Genomic DNA, 22,066 nt, shown 5'->3' on the forward strand with positions numbered 1-22,066 from the left:
TCATAACACACTGAGGGTTCTCTGAGGTTTCTCTGAGGGTTCTCTGAGGTTTCTCTGAGCTGCCATATTGTGTAACCACAGCCCAGTGTAGAAGAGGTTCTCAGTACAAAGTTGCATAAATGATATGATGCATATGTATTTTCAAGTGTTTATTCTAAAGCTAAGCACATGCAAATGAGGACATAACACTGTGTGTGTGTTTGTGTGTGTGTGTGTGTGTGCGTGTGCGAGTGTGTGAAAGACTGAAAGAAAGAGACATAAACACACAAGCCTTCTATAGCAGAGGAAGGCAGACCAGCTTTAGAAGTAGTTTTACGGACATTAGCTGGAGCTGAAAGTGGGGTAGATTTTGCATATTTAATTAGTGGAGGGATTTACCCTTGAAAGGCTCCTGCATAGACTGAATGGAAAAGAAAGAAAGAAAGAAAGAAAGAAAGAAAGAAAGAAAGAAAGAAAGAAAGAAAGAAAGAAAGAAAAAGACACAGAAAGAAACAAAGAAGTTGTTTGTTGATGTTGCTGTTGTTACTGTATTATTAGTACTCCCTAGCATTGAATAACCTGGGTATGTTTCTCTGTATCCCTGTTTGTGGCTGTCTTTTTTTGTTTTCATATTTCTCTGTTTCTCAGCATATCACAGTCCCCCAGTGTGTGTGAGTATCTGCCAGTGTCTCAGTGTTTATCAGACTCCATCATGATATTCACTCACAGTTCAGAGTCCGACCCAGTGGGCAGCTGCTCACGCCTGTCTCAGTCCAGGGCACCAGCTGTGTACCAATGGACCACTAGCCTCCTACGACAATTGGCTCCAGCAAATCAATGCAGCTAACAGGCTAAGGCTCTCATCCAGCTGCAACTCTGCACACATGCTGTCCTCTCTATGGACATTAATTATAATGCGCCATCTTGATAATGACAGAGAAAGCACATGTAGGACACATGTAAAGAAAGTCTGCAAAACAGATTCTTTGTACAGTGCATTTATTGAAACCAACAAATAAATAAATACACCAGATTCATGACGTACATCAGACCTGTTCGAACAGTAACGCTTAAACAGATAAATCAATCAATATTTCAATACACTCCAGTCCTTTTAATTGAGCTTAATTCTATTTGATCCAGCATTCAATGTTTATTGAAACCATACTTTGTGCTAATACTACATCTGACCTCTGGAGCCTTGTTGTTCATCAACTCAATCACTAAGGGCCCGATTCCGAATTAGGAAATTACACCTTTCTTACTGACACCTTTCCTACGCACTTCTCAGTAGTTGGTATTCCGACTTACTTTATGAAGGTTCGTAATGGCCTTTGCAGGCATAGTTCCCTTGCGCTCGCTGAATACATGTAATTAAACTGCTAAAAACCCTCCCACATGCTGGCTAACAGATTTTCTCTTGAGTTTTCATTCAATAGGTTTTTCAGTACATTTATCTCAAGTCATCCCTTTAAATATGGTGTACCTTTAATTATAATTTTATTAGAACGTATGCATCTTCATCTTTGTTTCAGCACCAACTGATAGATTTTAAAATACTCTGATCTGTTAGATTATTTAGGAACATTTTTGGGTTAGGAAAGTATGTAGGAATCATAAAAAAACAGGTTTGAAGAGTCCTATAAATCTACCCTAATCCTCACTAATCATGGAACTGTGATGACAATTACATCGTGAACCGTGCGCCAGGCTCCAGGTTTAACCTGCTACGTGTGGTCTGAGTTCCATAATGACTCAAATAGGCTACATGTCCCAAATGATTGCACAACGTTAGCCTAATATGATCCACTAATGCTAGCGACCCTCAGGAACAATTTACACCGACGTGACAGAGGAAAGAAAGGTAAACGGAATGGAATTATGCAAATTGTAAGGTACAAATTGAAGAAAACTAACACTAAGGTGACAGTTATAAATGTATGTGGGTATTACTGACAGTGGCTCCCAATAGTGGCTAATATTTAACATGATACAAGGCTATAATTAAAACATTATAAAGTGCATACATCAACTCGGCAGGTTCAGCCCTACAGAAGCTTGGGTGTCCAAATTTCATCCATGCAAATTATGAGGGCACACACAAGTTCTGGCATAAAAATAACGGTACACCTATTTATTGCCTATTTCACTGTGGAAAAGTGCATGTTATGTTGATATGATTTTCAGTTTGCTTCCATTTAACTGGTTTCACAATCGTCTCCAGTGATTATAAGGAAAAATAATCTAAAACTCCAAATGGATTACTCATTTACCTAGCTCTTATTAATAGCTCTTATCCATCTATAAATTGCAGTGCATGGAAAATGCTGTTATTTCCATCTATGGAACCGGCAGGTTCGCTCAACCTTATTTATGGTTTCCTCGGGCGTAAAGGTGGTGGAATTATGAGGGAATTAAGTCAAAGTCAGAATACGGTTTATCTGTACACTCTGTTCCAAAAGGGTTCTTCAGCTGTCCACACAGGACAACCCTTTTTGGTTCCAGGTAAAACCCTTTTTGGTTCCAGGTAGAACTATTTTGGGTTCCATGTAGAACCCTTTCCACAGAGGGTTCTACATGGAACCCAAAATAGTTCTACCTGGAACCCAAAACAGTTCTACTTGGAACCAAAAGAGTTCTACCTGGAACCAACAAGGATCCTTCAAAGGGTTCTCCTATGGGGACAGCCGAAGAACCCTTTTAGGTCGTAGATAGCACCTTTTTTTCGAAGAGTATCGACACACCTCCGCCACACCTTCATTTCTTTGATCTCCACCCCAAATGAATAGTGGGTGAATTGCATGCTTTTTTCATGTTTAAGTTCAAGATCAGAAAACACATGGAGAGAGAAGTGCATAAAAAGGGAATTACGTTCCATTTACAGGAGCTTAACTCGGGTCGGAATCAGGGCCTGATTGATCTGTTGAGTCTGCTTTAAGTCAATTACCCTGTTGAAAGACATAGTGACACACACACTGACCTATATTCCAGTGCAATATCATGGAATTATGGTTCAAGAGTATATCACACACATAATTTAAAAAAAAAGTGTTATGACTGTGCATCTGTGCATATCTACAGTGCATTATAGTGCACTACAACACTATAATAAAGTATGTGGTAATCTTCACTATAATATATAGCATATTACATCATTATTGACATGCTTGTACTATGATCTGGGCGACCAACAGTACTGATAGGTTGGTCACTTCCAGCCTGTGTTAAAAAGACAAACCCTGCCCACCTTTGGCGAGAGAGTAGTTAATTACAGGACATAGGTCAGGGTTTGCAATAACATCAGGGTGGGAGACTTCCTATCAAACTTGTGATGTCAGTGAAGGGATATTTCAATGAAAGAGGTTAGGTAAACACAAGCAGCCCTGGAATTGCCCAAATCTGGCCTGAGGTACTCTCAATATTTGGCATCCATCGTGGGAGGGTAAATCCGTTGTTTCCGTTAATTACGGCTCCTGGCCTGACATTGTTATTGTCGGAGAGAGTAGGGTTGTGAGGCAGCCAGGTGTGATTGTGTTTGGCCGCGTGCAGCAGACAGGTCAAAGTGCAGAGGAAGACATATCTCATCTGATTGGCTGGCTTTCTCCTTATCTTGGTGATTACAGTACATATTTCCAAACGGAAAGTTTGAAAGTTTCCCAGAAAATAAAAATGAAAAGACAAGCACCCGAACAGATAAAGACACATACACGCACACATTGACCCTCACTGAAATAACAAATACCTCAAGGATGTAATAAACTAAAGGAAGCTCATACGGTAAGCAATTGAAGTGATAGGACAATTCTTCTCAAGTGATGCTACACAGACCAACTAGTATTGTGTGAGTGTGTCTCAGATGTTTCTTCTGCATTCACCTGCTGGTTTACGAGCTTGATCCATTATTAAAGGAGTTGCTTTGCACACCTTAAGTGACACGTTGGTGTCTCTGAATGCCCTGTCAGAGATCCGACAGAAACGGGTTGAGACATGGCTCTGCACTCCTTCCCTCTCACGCTATGACCTTACTGTTGCAAAACAGTAGCAAGCACAGACACCTTACTAATAACCTTGTGTTTGCCTTCGTCATCCTGTTCTCTGTTGTTAAAACATGTGAATCTTCCTTTCTGTTAGTGGGTTAGATAGGCTGACATGTTATCTTGTCAATATGTTTTACACAATCTATAAATAGCATGTTTGGCCGGCATCATCTGCCCTATATCCCCTGCCAGACTGGCACTCATTTGTCCCTTTCAGCTGATCTAAAGATGGTTTCACAGTTTAGCTTTTAAAGGTTATGGTTAGGAGTATGTACAGCACCCAGAGTATGTACACTCACACACACAGACCCCATCTGCCCCTTGTCCCTAATCAGCTTATCACTGTCCATCCTCCTCCCTCCCGCCGGTGGGTGAGTGTGTCAGGGCGTGACATACATTAGCAGCAGCCTTCTCATAGGAACTAGGGATCATCAAGCCTTCAGTTTACAACAACACTTCCCAGTCCCCCAGAAATCAACACACATTCCCCCTGGCCCCCGTTCAACCCAGGCCTCATAGTCTAAAGTCAAACTCTACACACACATACACACGCACAGAACAGAGACATACACTCAGCACACACACACACACACACAACTGAGCATTGCAAACATACAGTACACACACTAAGACGGCTACATTTCCACATGAGTTTGTGTGATTGTGAGGAAATGCAGATGTGTGTGTGTCTGTGTGTTTTTCCCCTTGCAGAACACCAGAGCCCAGCTGATCTCTCAGTCAATATGGACATATGGCCTCCTCTATGCCTGAGAGCTAGCAGATCCTCTGCTTGTTTGTCTGTCAGTATAATGGGAAACGACAGAGCATAGGAAAACACAGGAAATATGCTTTAGTTTACTCCCTGTCCCGCACTCCTTCAACATTCGCCTTGTCTCTCAAAATGAAACATTTTACATCATAGGATCCTCTACTGTTGAAAAGCTTTGAAAGAAAATTTGAGTGGGGCCAATAAGGCATCCTAAAAACACTATGGCAGTTGTCCCTGCCTTGTATGTTGTCCTTACACCTGTGTTCCTCATGATATCAGTTATTTACTAAACAAAACACTGGTCTTCCCATACAGCCACTTGATGACGCAAGCGTTCCTCTCGATGACTGAGATTCCCGGGTCGGGCAGGACACTCCTCGTCTGTCTGGGGGCTGGGCAGTCTGTCTGGGCTTGATCTGAGGCTGGAGCTGGGTCCTCTGGGGCTTCCTCACCTCAGCCTGGGGCCTAACATCCACCCTGCGCACTGTCACTGAGTTTGGAGTGCTGTATGGCACTGGCACCCCCATCCTGATGCCCCGTGCTGGGACAGGAGGCGGCCGGCGGCTGGGCTCGGCAGGGGAGGCCTGGCTGTTGTTGTTAAAGGGAGAGGCGGAGGAAGAGGAGGAGGTGTTGCAGTTATTAACATGTTTAAGGTTGTTCAGGACTCGATTGCTCCTCTCCTGGTCAGCTGAAAGTCCATTCCCGATGCTGTTCCCCCCAGATGAAGGAGAGGAGGCGGAAGGCGAGGAGGGGACAGGAGTTGTTTACTAAACAAAACACTGGTCTTCCCAGACCAAGGTAGTCTGCTCCTTCAGTACAAGCCCTAAGAACTAGCATATTGGCATGCAGAAGGTGCACTCTCACGCCCTTCCTCCCCCCACTCATCCTCTTCCTCTCTCTCTACTGAGGGCTGGACATTAATCACTGCTGACCAGAGTGACAGGTGGTTGGTGCCACTGGGCCTCATCCCAGCCTTGGGGGACAATATTTATCGCTTTGTTTATGGATCCATAGCAGATTGCTGCCCCAATACCATCAACACTATAACCCTCCCCAAAACTACTTAAACCTGCACCCTAAATCAGAACACATCCTTGGGTGAGGAGGTGATGTTGAAATAACGCGCCGTGGGACAGGGTTTGGCAGGCAGGGCCACAGTGGAATTCAGCAGGATTCAGCAGCTGGGTAACAGCCCTCACTCTGCCCCCTCCCCATCTATTCCTATTCACCCTCCTCTCCGTCAGTATGGAGGAGAAATGCTCCGTTGAGGAAAACTGGGTAAAGTGGGTAAATAGGGCTTGATTCCAACCAGAGTTAAGCTCCTGTAAATGGAACGGAATTCCCTTTCTATGCACTTTTCTCTCCATGTGTATTCTGACCTTGAACTTAAGCATGACAATAGTGCTATTCACCTGCTATTCGTTTTGTGTGGAGATCGAATAAATGAAGGTGTGGCGGAGGTGTGTCTATAGATATGCCGTATTCTGACTTAATTCCCTAATAATTCCACCACCTTTACGCACTAGGAAACAATGAATACGGTCTAGCAAACCTACCGGTTCCAAGTGGAAAAAGCATCTACTTTATTTTTCAGATAGAAATAACACCATTCTCCATGCACTGTAATTTATAACTTGATAAGAGCTAGGTAATGAGTTTGGGTAAGGAAATTGTAAATATAAATGATACTTGTTTTAGATATATTTTACCTTATAATTGCTGGTGACAAATGTGAAACCAGTCATATGGCAGCAAACTAAAGCATATAAACTTTCCCACAATAAAGTTTATGAAATGCTGTGCCATTACGCAGAATTTAAATTGTACGGCCTTAACTTGGAGGGATGGGCACTCTTGAATGTGGAAATTATAGGCTACCCCGACTTTCTCTGTTTCCTATTTCTATCATGTTAAATATTAGCCACTATCAGTATCGACCGTCAGTAGGCATAATAACCACACATATTCAACTGCCAATTTACTGTTAGTTCCCTTCAGTTGGTATAGCCTACATAATCATTCCATTTAAAAAATAAATACAAAATGTTTACCTTCATTTGCTTCTTCTGTAAATGCCGTCTCGGCCATGTGGTTGTTGCTGAGGATCATTAGTAACAGTTGATCATATTTTTTAAAAGACATTAAATAATTATGGAGCAGAGCGCAGACCAAGCCATAACAATTTGAACCCAACACATGGCACAATACTTGGCTGTGTCATCACACAGTTCCATGGTTAGTACAGGCAATAGACAAGGGTGTAGCCTACTATTGTACACTATTCTCCCGATTATAATTCTCTGTACACTAATCTTCCAACATTACCATGGGTTGAAGAACAGAATGTGCCATTTTTCAGAATTAATCAAACCAGCTCTCCTAACCTGTTTATGATTCATAAATACTTTCCTAACCCTAATAATCTACAAGATCAGAATATTTGTAAAACTACCAAATGGTGCTGAAACTGAGACAAATATGCATTTATTTCAATGGCTTTCTTTCATTGATCCCTAATATTCTGAACCTGTTCTCTCGATATATTCTATTGAGTATGCAGACAAAATTCTAACTAAAAGGTACACCATGTTTAAAGGAATGGCTTAAGATAAATGAACTGGAAACCCAGCAAGTGGGACGGTTTTCAACAGTTGAATTACATTTATTCAGCGCGCGCAAGGGAACCACATTTGCAAAGCCCATTACGCACCTGCATAAGGTAGGTCTAAATACAACAGATGAGAAGTGTGTAAGAAAGTAAATTATGCCTAAGTTGGAATCGGGCCCAAACAGCACCAACACTCTCTTCTGGACATGGGCAATCTCAGGAAGAAAAGAGAGAACTGTAGCATGATGCACTAAATAAAGTATGTTCCTATAGTCTAGTCAGTCATCTCTCAATGGGCAGACTGTTGGGGTGCAACAATCGGTGTGTGTATGTGTGGTTGTGTAAAAGAGAGAAAGAGATCGAATAGTGAGTTATTGTGCATGAGTGTCCACACTTTGCATTCTAAATAATGGATGAGAGGGACTCTAGAAAAACAGGATAAAATTTTTAAAAAGCTGTGGTCAAAAGGGATATGGGAGTGCTGCTGGCTGTGTCAATAATTCATGCAAAAAGGAGATTTAGAAACAGCTGCGGGTGTTCCTCTGGACCCGCATCACATTGAAAATCTCAGAACTTGGCAAAGCTGCCCTGTAGCCTCTAAAAACAGAGTCCATACGCCGTCACAATTATCTTATTAAGACATTCAACTCAATGACAAACTCTACACGATTGAAGAGTTTGGTAGGCATTGAAAGCATAATATCACTGACGAGAAATACTTTTCCCCAAAAACTTTATTATTTATTGACATGTTAAGAAACACACCATGTTGCAAGTTGTAGCTTGACTCTTCTTTGGGCAGCCAGACAGTGCTGAACTCAATAGCACATCATTACAACAGATCGTGGAGCGCAGTCCTAGACCCATGCGAGGTCTCACCGCTGAGCCCTCCATCCATCTCCTCTGAGAGGAACAGAAAGTCACATAAATAAACAGTCTCCCATCCTTTCCCTTTACACAGAGCAGAGTGCCAGGGTTGGGGTCAATTCCATTTAAATTCCAGTCTATGCAGGAATTTTCATTGAAGAAAATGTGGAATTGGAATTTGGTGTACTTTCTGAATTTACTGGAATTTAAATGGCATTGATTCCAACCCTGCAGAGTGCATATTATCATTACACGTACTTCAGAATTCAGTTACACACAACATTCACACTATTGTTCTGTGGGTGGCTGGTGCCTGGATCTTGTGTGCATATAATGTGTGTGTTTGTCTGTGTGTATGTGCATGTTCACATAGATACAATCAGATTGAACTTTTGTATAATGCTTGAATGCTATGCACCGGTTGTTGAATATTACAATTACAAAAGTTTTATAACAACTTCAAATTGCATTTTTAAAAGAAATACTGGTCCATCTTTTCCGCAGGCTGTCGAGGACACACAGAACCTTCTAAGTCACCTTCTGTTTACTTTCAGAGAATTCACTCTGTCTCACTCCTTCCTACTCCAACCATCCTGATCCCTCTTCCATTGAGCAGTGTCTGTCTTTCCTCACCTCCAACCCCAGACAGCACCCCTACTCATCCACCCTACACTTACCTCAAACATCCATTTACCACACCACTTGTATGTCTGGGCACTCTTTCTCATCCGTGCCCAGACATACAACTTCTTCACTGAATAAACAGAAAAACTAACTGCGCCAATGAAGCCCTATGCTTAGTTAGAGACAATGTTCAATTGCAATACAGAAGACGACAATGCAGTACACAGCTACAGATGTTACTCCATCACTGACCTGAACACGTCTGTGTTTTCAGTGTGTATTTGTGAGTACAGGTGATTGTGCTTTGTTGAGATGACCACACATATATTGACTTTCACTTGCATGCTTGAAAGCAATATCAACGGTATTAATGAGGTTAGAAGAAGAAAAAAAACGTATTTTGTGGAAGCTTTCATGTTTCACAGTATCAATGTGGTTGGTCTTCACTCACTCACACACACACACACACACATCTGAATGTGTGAAACATCCAGAGCCTATTCTTGCGTCCTTAGAGTCTGTCTAGCTCCAACCCCTGTGCAGACAAAGCAGGGCTCTGGGACCCTATACACAGCCTCCTTAGTACCTGTGTGACAGACAAACAGACAGCAGGGACCACAGCATCACTGGTCTACTGCCATCAACATCATCATCATCATCATCCTCAGCATTCAGTCATTTCTATCACTGCCATTATTGCTTTCGATGTTCGTTTGAGAAGTGTGATTGCTTGTCCTTCTTCTCTTCTAGGGAAGCAGTCCTGACCTGCAGCCCAGACGAATTAATGTACTCCAGAGTGCTCTCCAAGTTTCAAAGTTTGATGCTTCAAAAATAATTATCCTTAAACATGACGTAAGGCAACAGAATACATTATAACAATGTCCTCCTTGAAACAAAAATAAAAAATATATATACCAAAGACCCCTCAATGGTCTGTGGGATTTATCAATAAATAAAAAACACAACGTGGGGCAGGTCTGGGTATCATTCCAGAGCCTCCCCCTCCTGTCTCTTTCCTCTAAACATTGGACACAGCGTTGGAGTCCCGAGCCTGGCGGATCCCGTACAGCCACTTGATGACGCGAGCGTTCCTCTCGATGACTGAGATTCCGTAGGGGACACGCTCCCCGGGTTGGGCAGGACCCTCCTCGTCTTCGTCCTCCCCCTGTTCCCGTGCCCGCTCACACTCAGAGCTGGGGGTGCTGACACTGCGCAGCTTGGACACAGACACAATGTCTGAGCTGGCCCTGGCGAAGCGCTCCACGCCCCCCATGCCCTCTACCTCTTCTGGGTGCAGCCCACAGTAGTTGAAGAAGCGCTCCAGATCGGCTGTGGCTCGTGAGTACCGGTCGCTCAGGTCAGACTTGGAGCGGTGTAGGGAGGGGTGTTTACGGGCCGAGCCAGGACGAGACCCCCTGGAGCTGACTGAGGACAGGCGGGTGAAAGCAGGAGAGGCTGGGGGCATTATGCCGGCCCGGAACACCATGGGGCTTGGAGGCAGGTAGGGTGGGGGAGAGGGGAGAGCCTGCGTGGGGGTGAGGGGCAGAGGTTGGGTCTGGGGCTGCTGTGGAGAAGGTGGTGGTGGTGGGGCCTGGGGCTGGGCCACCTGGGGCTGGGCAGTCTGTCTGGGCTTGATCTGAGGCTGGAGCTGGGTCCTCTGGGGCTTCCTCACCTCAGCCTGGGGCCTAACATCCACCCTGCGCACTGTCACTGAGTTTGGAGTGCTGTATGGCACTGGCACCCCCATCCTGATGCCCCGTGCTGGGACAGGAGGCGGCCGGCGGCTGGGCTCGGCAGGGGAGGCCTGGCTGTTGTTGTTAAAGGGAGAGGCGGTGGAAGAGGAGGAAGAGGAGGAGGTGTTGCAGTTATTAACATGTTTAAGGTTGTTCAGGACTCGATTGCTCCTCTCCTGGTCAGCTGAGAGTCCATTCCCGATGCTGTTCCCCCCAGATGAAGGAGAGGAGGCGGAGGGCGAGGAGGGGACAGGAGATGGGGAGAAATGCAGGGGTCCATCACACACGTTGTTGATGAGGTTATTGAGGATATCCAGGTTAAGAGGGGGTCCCCTCCGCCACCCTACCCCTCCTGTCCCTCCTCCGTTCTCTGAGTCGGCCGGCCGCCGCGGGAACTTGCGGGCTGGGGGGGCGTTGATCCGAGACTGCAGCATCATGCCCGTGGACAGCAGAGGCTTGCGGATGATGGGTGGTTTGACAGGCTCCTGCCTGGTGAGCACCACCTGCTGGCTCTTCACATACTTGGCCTTGTCCGCCTCCAGGCGCTCCACCGCACTCAGCTTACGGGCTCCAGGCTCTGCGGGCCGCCGGAAGTAGTCAGGTCCCTTGTTGAGGATGCGGAAAGGCATGGCCGAGGTGAAGGGGACCCCCGCCAGGCGCCCGTCCGAGGGCCGGAGGGTCTCTACAGGCATTCTGGGGTCTGTGAAAGAGGAGCAGAGGGAAAAGAAAAGAGTGTGAGACTGAGGGTAATAGTCAACATCCTTTTCGTGCTCACAAATGTCCTAAGCCAGAGAAAATAGGTATTTTGTATTGCCCCTTTCATTCCCCCTCCTCTTCTCCCTCCCACCCAAGGCCCCTTTAACTTTCTTACCAGTTGATCTGCTACTGCTGCTGCTCTTACTTCTCCTTTTCTTCTTCCTTTCTTTACGTCGTCCCTCTGGTCTATTATCTGTCCTCTTCCCAGTCCTCCTCACTGAAAGGCTAATTGTGGGACAGGGTCACCATGGGTCACATTCCACATCAGTCCGGCTCAGTGACCCAACGGGGGCAGATCCTGGGGTTAGCCTAGCCTAGCGGCCGCTGGTTGGTAACTAGAGCACACAGCCACAGACTGTCAGAGCAACTCAATCTCCTGATCCGTCTGTCTGTCCCGGAAAAGCAGCAGATCAACTGGCAGCTCCACAGATTCCCAGGGTTCCTGGAGTGAAGCTCCAGCAGGGCTTCTGGAGAGGAAAGAGAGAAAGGAACACGGTGTCAGACTAACAGAAGAACCACACTGTAACGTTACTGCTCCACATTAACAAACGCACACAGGAGCACTGTTAAGCAAAGGACAGCAGACCGGCCGGCTTTAATACGCCATCTGACTCCTCCCCTAAACACACTCACAGCCTCCGGCTGCTGGGTCCCACTGCAGCCAATCACAGGCCAGACTGGGAATCTCAGCAGGGCAGGGGGGAGGGGTGGAGGTTGGGAGCTACGCTGCTATTGGCTTTAGTCAAAGGATTCTGACCAATTGCACCCCTCCCCCACTGACAACAAAACACAAACTGAATTTTAATTCAAATTAAAATATTTGAAAGGGAGAAGAAAAAAAGAGAGAGCGAGAGAACGGGGGAGAGAGAGGGGTAAAAAAGCTGCAATATTTTACATCGAGTTGCAACAAACACAACAGGGTCTTATCAAAACATTTCAACATCCTCAGCTGCTCCACTTGCTCTGCTCTTTGTTCAACACTATAGACAGTGAGAGAAAGTATTTGTGAAGAAATACAAGCAGCGCAGAACTGTAAAGACATCAGATGATCATGTTTTATATCCGCTCCAACACCAAACCTGAGCCTCTGAATCTCAGGAGCATCACCTCTTCCTGGTAAAGATTATAATTTTAAGTAACCTTAATACATGTGGAGAAAGAAGGGAATTGCTCCCTTGCTGTTCCCGCGTCTATCCTCACAGCCGATCACAGCTGCTCTCATCCACCAATTATTTCTCCTCCTTTCTTGATCCCCAGTTTCAGAGGAATTGAAAAGCAATTCAGATTTATTTTACAGTTACACCATCAAAGCCCCAGATTACATCACACTGAGCGTTACTGCTGGCTGGGCTCATCTCTTTCCCCTCATCATCATCATCATCATCATCATAATCATATTCCTCTGCACATTTTTAATTAATCTTTTAATAGCCTTGCTGTCTCCCAGAGCCCATGTCCCCCCCTCTCCAGCAGCAGCAGCAGAGAGAAAGCAGCACGTACTACCGTAACGCAACGCACACTGCTCCTTTCATCCTCTGCAGGTGACAAACCAAACTCTCCACTGAAACAGACCATAGAATACTAGTAGGAAATGCCTTCGCTACGCCATATCCTTTTTTAAACTAATCATGTAAAATATAGTATGACCCTGAGTTTACCAGTCAGCTACCAAAACTCAGGGGAATAGATAGATATAAATATAGGAGTTGAATGGTTAGTGTACAGTACTGTATGCAAAGACTCAGCAAAGGGTCAGTATAACAGGTGAGCTGTAGAGAGCATGGAGATGACAAAAGAGGATAAGTTATGTTGAAATGTAGATGCCAGTCGACACACAGGAAGGACATGACTGTAATCATGACAGTGGCACATAAAACAAGGTCGCATTGTCTTGTGCAGTTCAATCTCTCCTCTCACACACACACACGTACACACACATACAGCTGTCTCGAAGAGGCAGGTCTTTTAATAGCTGGCACAGTTGCTCAGGCAGAGGGGTGAGTGGGTGAGGTGGCTAGCTGGCTGGCAGGCTCTCTGGTGTCTGTGCTCGGCCCGACCCAGTCATCATTCACATCCACAGTTACTGTACAACTCTTCAAAACATGCAGGCGAGACTGCAGCCCTACAGGGCCATGGACACTGTCAAACACTCCAACACAGCAGCTGCTGGTCAAAGGCCAGACAAATCTCACACACAGACAGACAGTGCCCTTTCCAGAACCAACGCAACCCACATTTTGATTCAGACTAGAGACTCAGTAACACCGTAACACCCTACCCCCCCCCCCCCCCCCCCCCCCACACACACACACACACACCTGATCTAAATCAACTGCCCAATTAACTACCACACTCCTGCTATTGTCTGGTTACCATTATTGTATGGTTACACATACTGGTTGTAATCAACAAAACAAAATGTTGATGTTCTGGTAATTATGATAAACCTCTCCTGTTCCTGGTGAGGGTAATCCTTTTCTTCCTGGACGGTGCCACTGCCTACCGCCCATATAAACCCATCCTAACTGATGGCATAATCCTAAAATCCACTCTCCATCCCCTCGCTTTGTTATCTGTGCCCCCAGCCAGCGATACGGCCATGAATCCCAAATTCTGTGCATTATCAAGGAAGGTGTCTAAACACAACCTGCCCTATCCATCTCCTCCTGAAGCACCAGCCATTGTCATTCATAGGTATATACACTGTTGTTGCCGCATTTCCAATGAGGATTTATCCCATTGTTTTACCCAAAAGACTCAGACTTTTCTGTTTCCATCAACGCAGGCTGGCACCGTGTCTCACTGGGCCATGGCTCCAGCGGACCTGCTCTAACTTGGAGCCCAGGCAAGGCCCTGGGTACTACTTTGCTTGCATTTACATAACAATATGGCTAAATAAACTTTAACACCTCACAAAGCAACAGTCTTGAATGATACAGAGGTTGTTGAATCTGCTCACTACAAGTCTTTAGTGTCACACTCCTGATGGAAACAATAACACTAGAGCTAACATTAACATGATGTACTGGCAACACCCTGGTGTGGGGGTAAAGGCGTTCCTCATGCATCCCAGCCGAAACAGTTCGGAAGAGTTTGTGAATATATTATGACAACATTTTGTGATGTTTTTATTAGTTTTGGGCTTCGGTAAGGGTTTTGTCGGCTGTTCGGGCACACAAAAGTCTACGGCCATTCTTCAATAAAGTCTTTGTTGTCGTTCAACGAGAGACGACTCGTTTTCATGCACATTTTTTCATTGAGAAATACTGCACCAAACACCTTAGTTAGATGTAAAACTGTGCGACTAAGATCTCCTCGGCAAAAACGTCAAAATTAATGACAGATTTCTTGAGTTATCTTAGATCAATTGTGACTATTTTGAGGAAGTGTACTGGCTACAGTGACTCAAAATGTACAAAGTACTATTGCTGCTTTTTTCTCATTTTTCAAACTAAGCTCTTTTAAGGGAGTATGCGAGCACACTCGTTTGGTTCGCCTAGAAAAGCACCAACACAGTGCAGATCCATAGCCTAACATGAATGTATTTCCTAGGGAACTATAATGGGTGTGTAAACGTCAGTGTCACACCGTTTTTTTAATGTATTTGTTTTTATCTGTATTGTTGTTTATCACTTGTTTTCTTTGGTGCAAATAAATTAAACTTAAACTAAACTTAAACTAGTTCCTGCCCCAGGCTGAGGTGTGAACTGATCTAACAACAAGAGGCCCTCAACGACCTGGCAACTGTACAGGGGGAAGGAAAGGGCCAGGAATACCTCTTGTCAGAAACAGAAAACACCTCCAATGGCATGGCATGCTGGCTGAGACAGCCCTTGGACATGCTGCCTGCCTGGCTGAACATTCAGCTACATCACTCACTGTGGTTGGACCTTTGGTTGGACTGGAAATAGCCTGGTTAGAGAGAGCACAGCTAACAGTGATATTCTACCTCTTTGTTTCGTTGAGTGTACAGTTTTTCATCCAGCTGATGATTAGTGGAGAATGATATGCCTTATGAGAAAAGCACATGGGGGGTATGATGCCACAGGTGCTCCATCTATCTGTGGTCAGCTCCAACCCAGTGGCCTCCGGCTGAAAGGAAAAAGAAGCCCACAGAGTACATGGTAAGAGAGCCATGAGGGGTAATTACAGGGGAATTCTGTGACTGGAAGCAATTTGCTTCTCCCATAATATCTATCGGTTTGCTGACTGGATGCCATATACAACAGCCAGCGACACGTGAGATAAAGAGAGAGAGAGACAGACCGAGAGAGAGAGGGAGAGAGCGACAGAGAGAGAGACAGCGAGAGCAACAGAGAGAGCAAGAGAGACAGACAGCGAGAGAGAGAGAGCGAGCAGGGGGTTTAAGAGACAGTGAGGAAGAGGGCAGGACTGAACAGAGTTATAAGTGTTTACAGAGGAATACCTGAAGAAAAATTATATGCTTCAGGTTAAAAGGGCTTCCGTCAGGCTGTGGTGCTATCGAAAAGGGTTCAAAAGGTTCAAGTGGCGGACAGTGGTCTTAAAAAGCGGTTTCAAGTCAGGAGCCAAGCCAGCTGGCCAATCAGGAGTCAGTTGGTTTCCCCCAGTAGCCTAACAACAGGGGTGCCACTTTCTACAGAAGAGTCAACACAGAAAGAGGGGGTAGCTTCTCAGGTAGGCTACATCACACATATAGAAGGAAGCAGTGACGCATTTCACAACAGGAAACGTGACCGAGATGGAAATACAAACAAACAGTGAGATGGTGTGACTGACTGACTGTGTCTGTTCTGCTGGACTGAGAGGCTAGAGGACCCTGCAGAGCTGTGAACTCACCTCACTCTGTGGAGCTATGTATGGGCATTTTCCTCCACTCTAACAGGCCGACTACAGAGCAAGGAAATTGGAGAAGAAAAAAAATCAGAGACTTGATAACCTCCCGAATAGCAAACAATAAAACCTGGAAAAAGACCAAAACCAGGATAGCTCTACTAAAAACAACCATTGGCAACCCAATGGATAGCACAGAGACTGCTTGTCCCCACTAACCCCACCACCAACTGTGCTCCAGATTTATGGTCACACAACAGTTCAGAGGTTATCAACCACTGTCTCCAGGGGGTGATTTAAGAGGTTTTACTGGAGTAAAGAAGATGCGTTTTCCCAGGAGAGGACTGCTGCTGCAACTCCACAGTATCAGCAAATCTCACGGGATTTAAACCTGTAACCTTATGGCATAGGGTCAATGCCTATATCCTCCACACACATGCTGAACTGCATTCATGTTAGGCTAATGCAGATTGGGTTGAGAGATGGATGGTGAATGGATGGGGAGAACCACAGAGTGTCAGTTAGGGTACAAGTACAGATGTTCTCCGTGCCTGCCAACACCCCCACCCTAACAATCACACTCCCAGCAGTACAAAGACAACTCCCCCTCTCCCCTCCACCTCTAACCCATCACTGTCTGGCTCTATGGCCTCAGGATATAAAATCCCAATCCCATTTACATACAATCCCATCGGACCGTCTACTCTACTGCCTCCCCTCACACAGACAGACGTCGCACGCAAACATGCACACACACAAAATACATCCTTCACACTTTTACACATAAATACACAGACACACTGACCTATCTCTCGCTAAACTGAGCACAGTGTGCTGTGTATAACTGTGTGTGTGTGTGTGTGTGGCCCAGGCTAAATGAGGTGGTAATGAAATGACAGCAGGGAGTACAGCTCTCCCTGGGGGAGCTAAACTCTGTAGCGCAAACATACGGACACTGACATCTGTAATTTGTCCACATTAGCCCACTAGGAAAAAAGAGAAAGTGATTAAATTACAATTCTGAAACAAAACCAAAAGAATGTAGGTCTAACAGGAAAACACTCAACATCAATCATGTTGACACAGGATTAGACAGTGTTCCATATAGCCCTAAATTACCCTAACAAATCAAAGTGCTCCAACTCAATCTCAATTGCCTTATGACCCTGCATCCCTCCTCAACATCACTAATCTTAATGTTAGGTAACACAGTATAGACAATACAATTATACAGCCCTTTACTGTGGTAGCTCAACCTAAGGGGAGAGAGAAAGGGAGCACACACAAAAAATCCCCCCTCAGCAATGAATGCATTCCAAAATGCAGGCGCGGGTGCAATCACATAGACCTGTCCCTAGCCAGCCAGCCAGCCAGACAGTAATCACAGAGACGTGATGCTGGGGAAGAGAGTGGCCAGGCTGAGTAGTCGGCAGTGCCTCAGTGTTGGGTTTGCCAGAGAACCCCACTTTCCCACAGATACTCATTGGATACACACAAAACACACACGATTCGCAGTCATCATCCAATGATTAACCCCTGGAATCCCCGGTTGTTTTGCCATATGCAGGCAGAAAGCCCAGAGTGCCCCTGAGAGAGTAGGGATTTTCTGTTTATTTTAGCTGAAGGCCTGAGAAGACATGGCCTCAATATACTAGCCTATACACACAGGCTGACAGCAGAGACAAAACATTCACCAGCCAACGTGTCAATCTGACTTAAAGCTACATTATCCCAACTCTGCATTGCAACTGCCCTACATCATTATGCTCATTCTCAAATGCATTGTTGGTAAGAATGTGTTTACACTTAAATTCTTCCACTTTTACTGCCATACATACTTTCACCCAATAGGGCAAGAGATGATTGTCTTGAAGCAGAGCTGCCAATTGTTATAATCAAGGCCAGTATTTTTAGGTTAGGAAAAGTACAGCAACCATGAGACGACAGGAGCCAGAGAAGACTAATGGCTGCTGTGTCTTGATGGATAGAAGTCTCCATAAGCTTTGTTTTCTTTACTACATATATACTGCAAACATACAATGACATGCATCTAGTTACAAATGGAATGTGCTTCGGGTTAATATGAATGTAATTTACATTCTGGAGAAGAAAAGTTAAACTAACAGAACACGTAAGCCTCCTCGGGTAAAAGCAAATGAACACAAACCACTTCTAAACACTCCGGCTGTTTGGTCAGCTCGTCCAGATAGTCCTAGTGTACTTACTTGTGTGTGTTCACTAGTGGAATCCTCAGCTAAGTCTCAAAGATCTGGACGAGAACACTGTCTGGAACACTGGAGAATCTAGCCCTCTAGAGTGAAAGCTAACTATGAGAATGTAGAGCATGCATCTGAGTCCTGAGAGTGAGTGTGTGTGTGTGCGGAGTTCTGACTGAACACAAACCTGTAGAGGCTGGTTCACTTCCTCACTGAAATACTCCTCCTCCTGCTCTCACTCCACCCTTTGCCTTGAATCAGGAAGAGCCACTCTGGAGGCAGGAAGCAGCCAAGCAGGGCCTCTTCCTCAGTCACATGAGATCCCTTACACTTTCCTCCCCTTTAAGGGTTAGCCTAGACACATTTCCTTTACCTGTGACAGATGAGCAAGGGAATGGTGCCAGTGAAGGATTCCTGTAAACTGTCAGTCAACTGTCAAACAAAAAGTTAAAGCATCAGTTTTAACCACCATAAAATAATTTGTCCCTAACAAACCCCATGAACAAATAATAATCTCTTACCTATTCTATGGACTTTCACTTTCCCCAGAGGTTATTCCAGCTGAAACACACCTCTGGTCTGTTAGACACAAAGTTATATAACTAATCAAAGAGAAGGCTGGGTGAAAGACAAAAAAATCATGTGCTGGTGTGGATGAGGATATATCCCATCGCTAAGCCAGGTAGGCCTGTGTTACAGCAGCAGTCCTACTGGGAATACATACAGGACTAGGCTATGTAACACAGCGCTGTGTGAGTCTATATCCAAGTCCATTCATAGCAGCAGCTTCCTGTAAGCAAGGCCCAGAGCTTTACAGTACTTCTCTTCTACAGTCCAAAACATGCACGTCTTGCTTATTTACGGCCGACCGACGTGTAAGGTGGGGTGCTATGGACAGGGCTCTGTGGGAAGAATGTAATGAAACTATTCTCTCATTTTCCTGACACAGCACAGTGAGAATCGCACTGGCCTTCCCCTCAAAATCACACTAGCTAGCTGTGTGCATGGTAAAAAACACCAACACTAAAATAATGTAATATACAGTTGAAGTCTGAAGTTTACATACACCTTAACAAAATCTATTTAAACTCAGTTTTTCACAATTCTTGACATTTAATCCTAGTAAAAATTCCCTGTCTTGGGTCAGTGTCACGATCATTGAGAGACGGGTCAGACCAAGGTGCAGCGTGGTATGCGTACATATTTATTAATGAAGATAAACACTTGACAAAACAACAAAAGCAACGTAACGTGAAGCTCAAACACTGGCTACACACTAACAAGCCAAACACGAGTCAAGATCCCACAACTAAGATAGGCAACCAGGCTACCGAAGTATGATCCCCAATCAGAGACAACGAGCGACAGCTGCCACTGATTGGGAATCACACCCGGTCAAACATAGAAATACACACACTAGATCCTAAACATAGAATCTAATAACATAGATCTCAAACTGAACTCACACCCTGACCCAACCAACAAGAGTTCTCTAGGTCAGGGCGTGACAGTCAGTTAGGATCACCACTTTATTTTAAGAATATGAAATGTCAGAATAATAGTAGAGAGTGATTTATTTCAGGTTTTATTTCTTTCATCACATTCCCAGTGGGTCAGAAGTTTACATACACTCAATTAGAATTTGGTAGCATTGCCTTTAAATTATTTAACTTGGGTCAAACGATTCGGGTAGCCTTCCACAAGCTTTCCACAATAAGTTAGGTGAATTTTGGCCCATTCCTCCTGACAGAGCTGGTGTAACTGAGTCAGGTTTGTAGGCCTCCTTGCTCGCACACGCTTTTTCAGTTCTGCCCAGAAATGTTCTAGAGGATTGAGGTCAGGGCTTTGGGATGGCCACTCCAATACCTTGACTTTGTTGTCCTTAAGCCATTTTGCCACAACTTTGGAAGTATGCTTGGGGTCATTGTCCATTTGGAAGACCCATTTGCGACCAAGCTTTAACTTCCTGACTGATGTCTTGAGATGTTGCTTCAATATATCCACATAATTATCCTTCCTCATGATGCCATCTATTTTGTGAAGTGCACCAGTCCCTGCTGCAGCAAAGCACCCCCACAGCATGATGCTGCGACCCCCGTGCTTCACGTTGGGATGGTGTTCATCGGCTTGCAAGACCCCCTTTTTCCTCCAAACATAACAATGGTCATTATGGCCAAACAGTTCTATTTTTGTTTCATCAGACCAGAGGACATTTCTCCAAAAAGTACGATCTTTGTCCCCATGTGCAGTTGCAAACCGTAGTCTGGCTTTTTTATGGTGGTTTTGGAGCAGTGGCTTCTTCCTTGCTGAGCGGCCTTTAAGGTTATGTCGATATAGGACTAGTTTTACTGTGGATATAGATAATTTTGTACCTGTTTCCTCCAGCATCTTCACAAGTTCCTTTGCTGTTGTTCTGGGATTGATTTGCACTTTTAGCACCAAAGTACGTTAATCTCTACGAGACAGAACGCGTCTCCTTCCTGAGCAGTATGATGGCTGCGTGGTCCCATGGTGTTTATACTTGCGTACTAGGATGAACCAGACTTGTGGAGGTCTACAATGTCTTTTCTGAGGTCTTGGCTGATTTCTTTTGATTTTCCCATGATGTCAAGCAAAGAGGCACTGAGTTTGAAGGTAGGCCTTGAAATACATCCACAGGTACACGTCCAATTGACTCAAATTATGTCAATTAGCCTATCAGAAGCTTCTAAAGCCATGACATAATTTCTGGAATTTTCCAAGCTGTTTAAAGACACAGTCAACTTAGTGTATGTAAACTTCTGACCCACTTGAATTGTGATAAAGTGAATTATAAGTGAGATAATCTGTCTGTAAACAATTGTTGGAAAAATTACTTGTGTCATGCACAAAGTAGATGTCCTAACCGACTTGCCAAAACTATAGTTTGTTAACAAGAAATTTGTGGAGTGGTTGAAAAACGGGTTTTAATGACTCCAACCTAAGTGTATGTAAACTTCCGACTTCAACTGTATATGTCATGATTTAAAAACATCCAGTTAATATCAAATTGTTATTCTAGTTAGGGCAGTATCCCACCAAATAATGTCCTACTCTATCTCAGTGTCCCATTAAACACAGAGCACAGCGGGACCAGACCGATCAGAGAAAGCTCTCTTGCCTCTCCCCGAGTATGTCATCTGCCACACAGATGCAGAACAACAGCGACGAACATCCCTATGATCCTTCACCCCCTCCTCCTAAAGCTGAACCCCCTACAGACAGACCGACCGTCAAGTTACCCAGTCTCTCCTCCATCCTCTGCTGCTTTGAAACCCACACCACTCTGCCAGGGGGGCATACCTCAACTCAGCTCAGCAGAACAACTACAGAACATCAATAACAGCTTCCAAAGTGTACCCAGTGGCTATGGTAATGTATCGCCATGGGAACTCACGTTTAGCTGAGCGTACCCAACAACTGCTCCTGTTCAACCTGCGATAGCCGCTAGGTAGGTGTCGGAGACGATTAAACAGAGTGAGTCCATGATTGGTATTCTCCCGCAGGGTCTAAATATAATGACCTATGACATGGCCCATACATCTACAGTGCCAGCCCTCTTTGAGAAATCTACTATAACAGCTTATAAACAGATACTGTATGGCTGACTGCTACTGCTCTATCAGATTCTCCATATTGATCCATGT

General features: G+C 44.8%; 1 protein-coding gene across 1 annotated transcript; it reads right to left on the reverse strand.

Annotated features, from left to right (window-relative positions):
• Nucleotides 1-8,116: 8,116 nt before the first annotated feature.
• LOC311147701 (protein FAM110A-like) lies at nt 8,117-18,578 on the reverse strand. The gene is made up of 3 exons (XM_084184455.1): nt 18,411-18,578; nt 11,489-11,840; nt 8,117-11,317 (listed from the first exon to the last, which is right to left on the reverse strand). Exon 3 carries the CDS (start codon nt 11,307-11,309, stop codon nt 9,903-9,905), a length of 1,407 nt encoding a protein of 468 aa, XP_084040581.1. The 5' UTR covers nt 11,310-11,317; nt 11,489-11,840; nt 18,411-18,578; the 3' UTR covers nt 8,117-9,902.
• Between the last annotated feature and the right edge of the window lie 3,488 nt (nt 18,579-22,066).

This window comes from Coregonus lavaretus, assembly GCF_964263955.1.
Source record: "Coregonus lavaretus genome assembly, chromosome: 20".
NCBI classification, from domain to species: domain Eukaryota; kingdom Metazoa; phylum Chordata; class Actinopteri; order Salmoniformes; family Salmonidae; genus Coregonus; species Coregonus lavaretus.

Bases quoted from the DNA above. Each gene is read 5' to 3' on its own strand.
- LOC311147701 (XM_084184455.1), bottom strand. From the start codon at position 11,309: ATGCCTGTAGAGACCCTCCGGCCCTCGGACGGGCGCCTGGCGGGGGTC.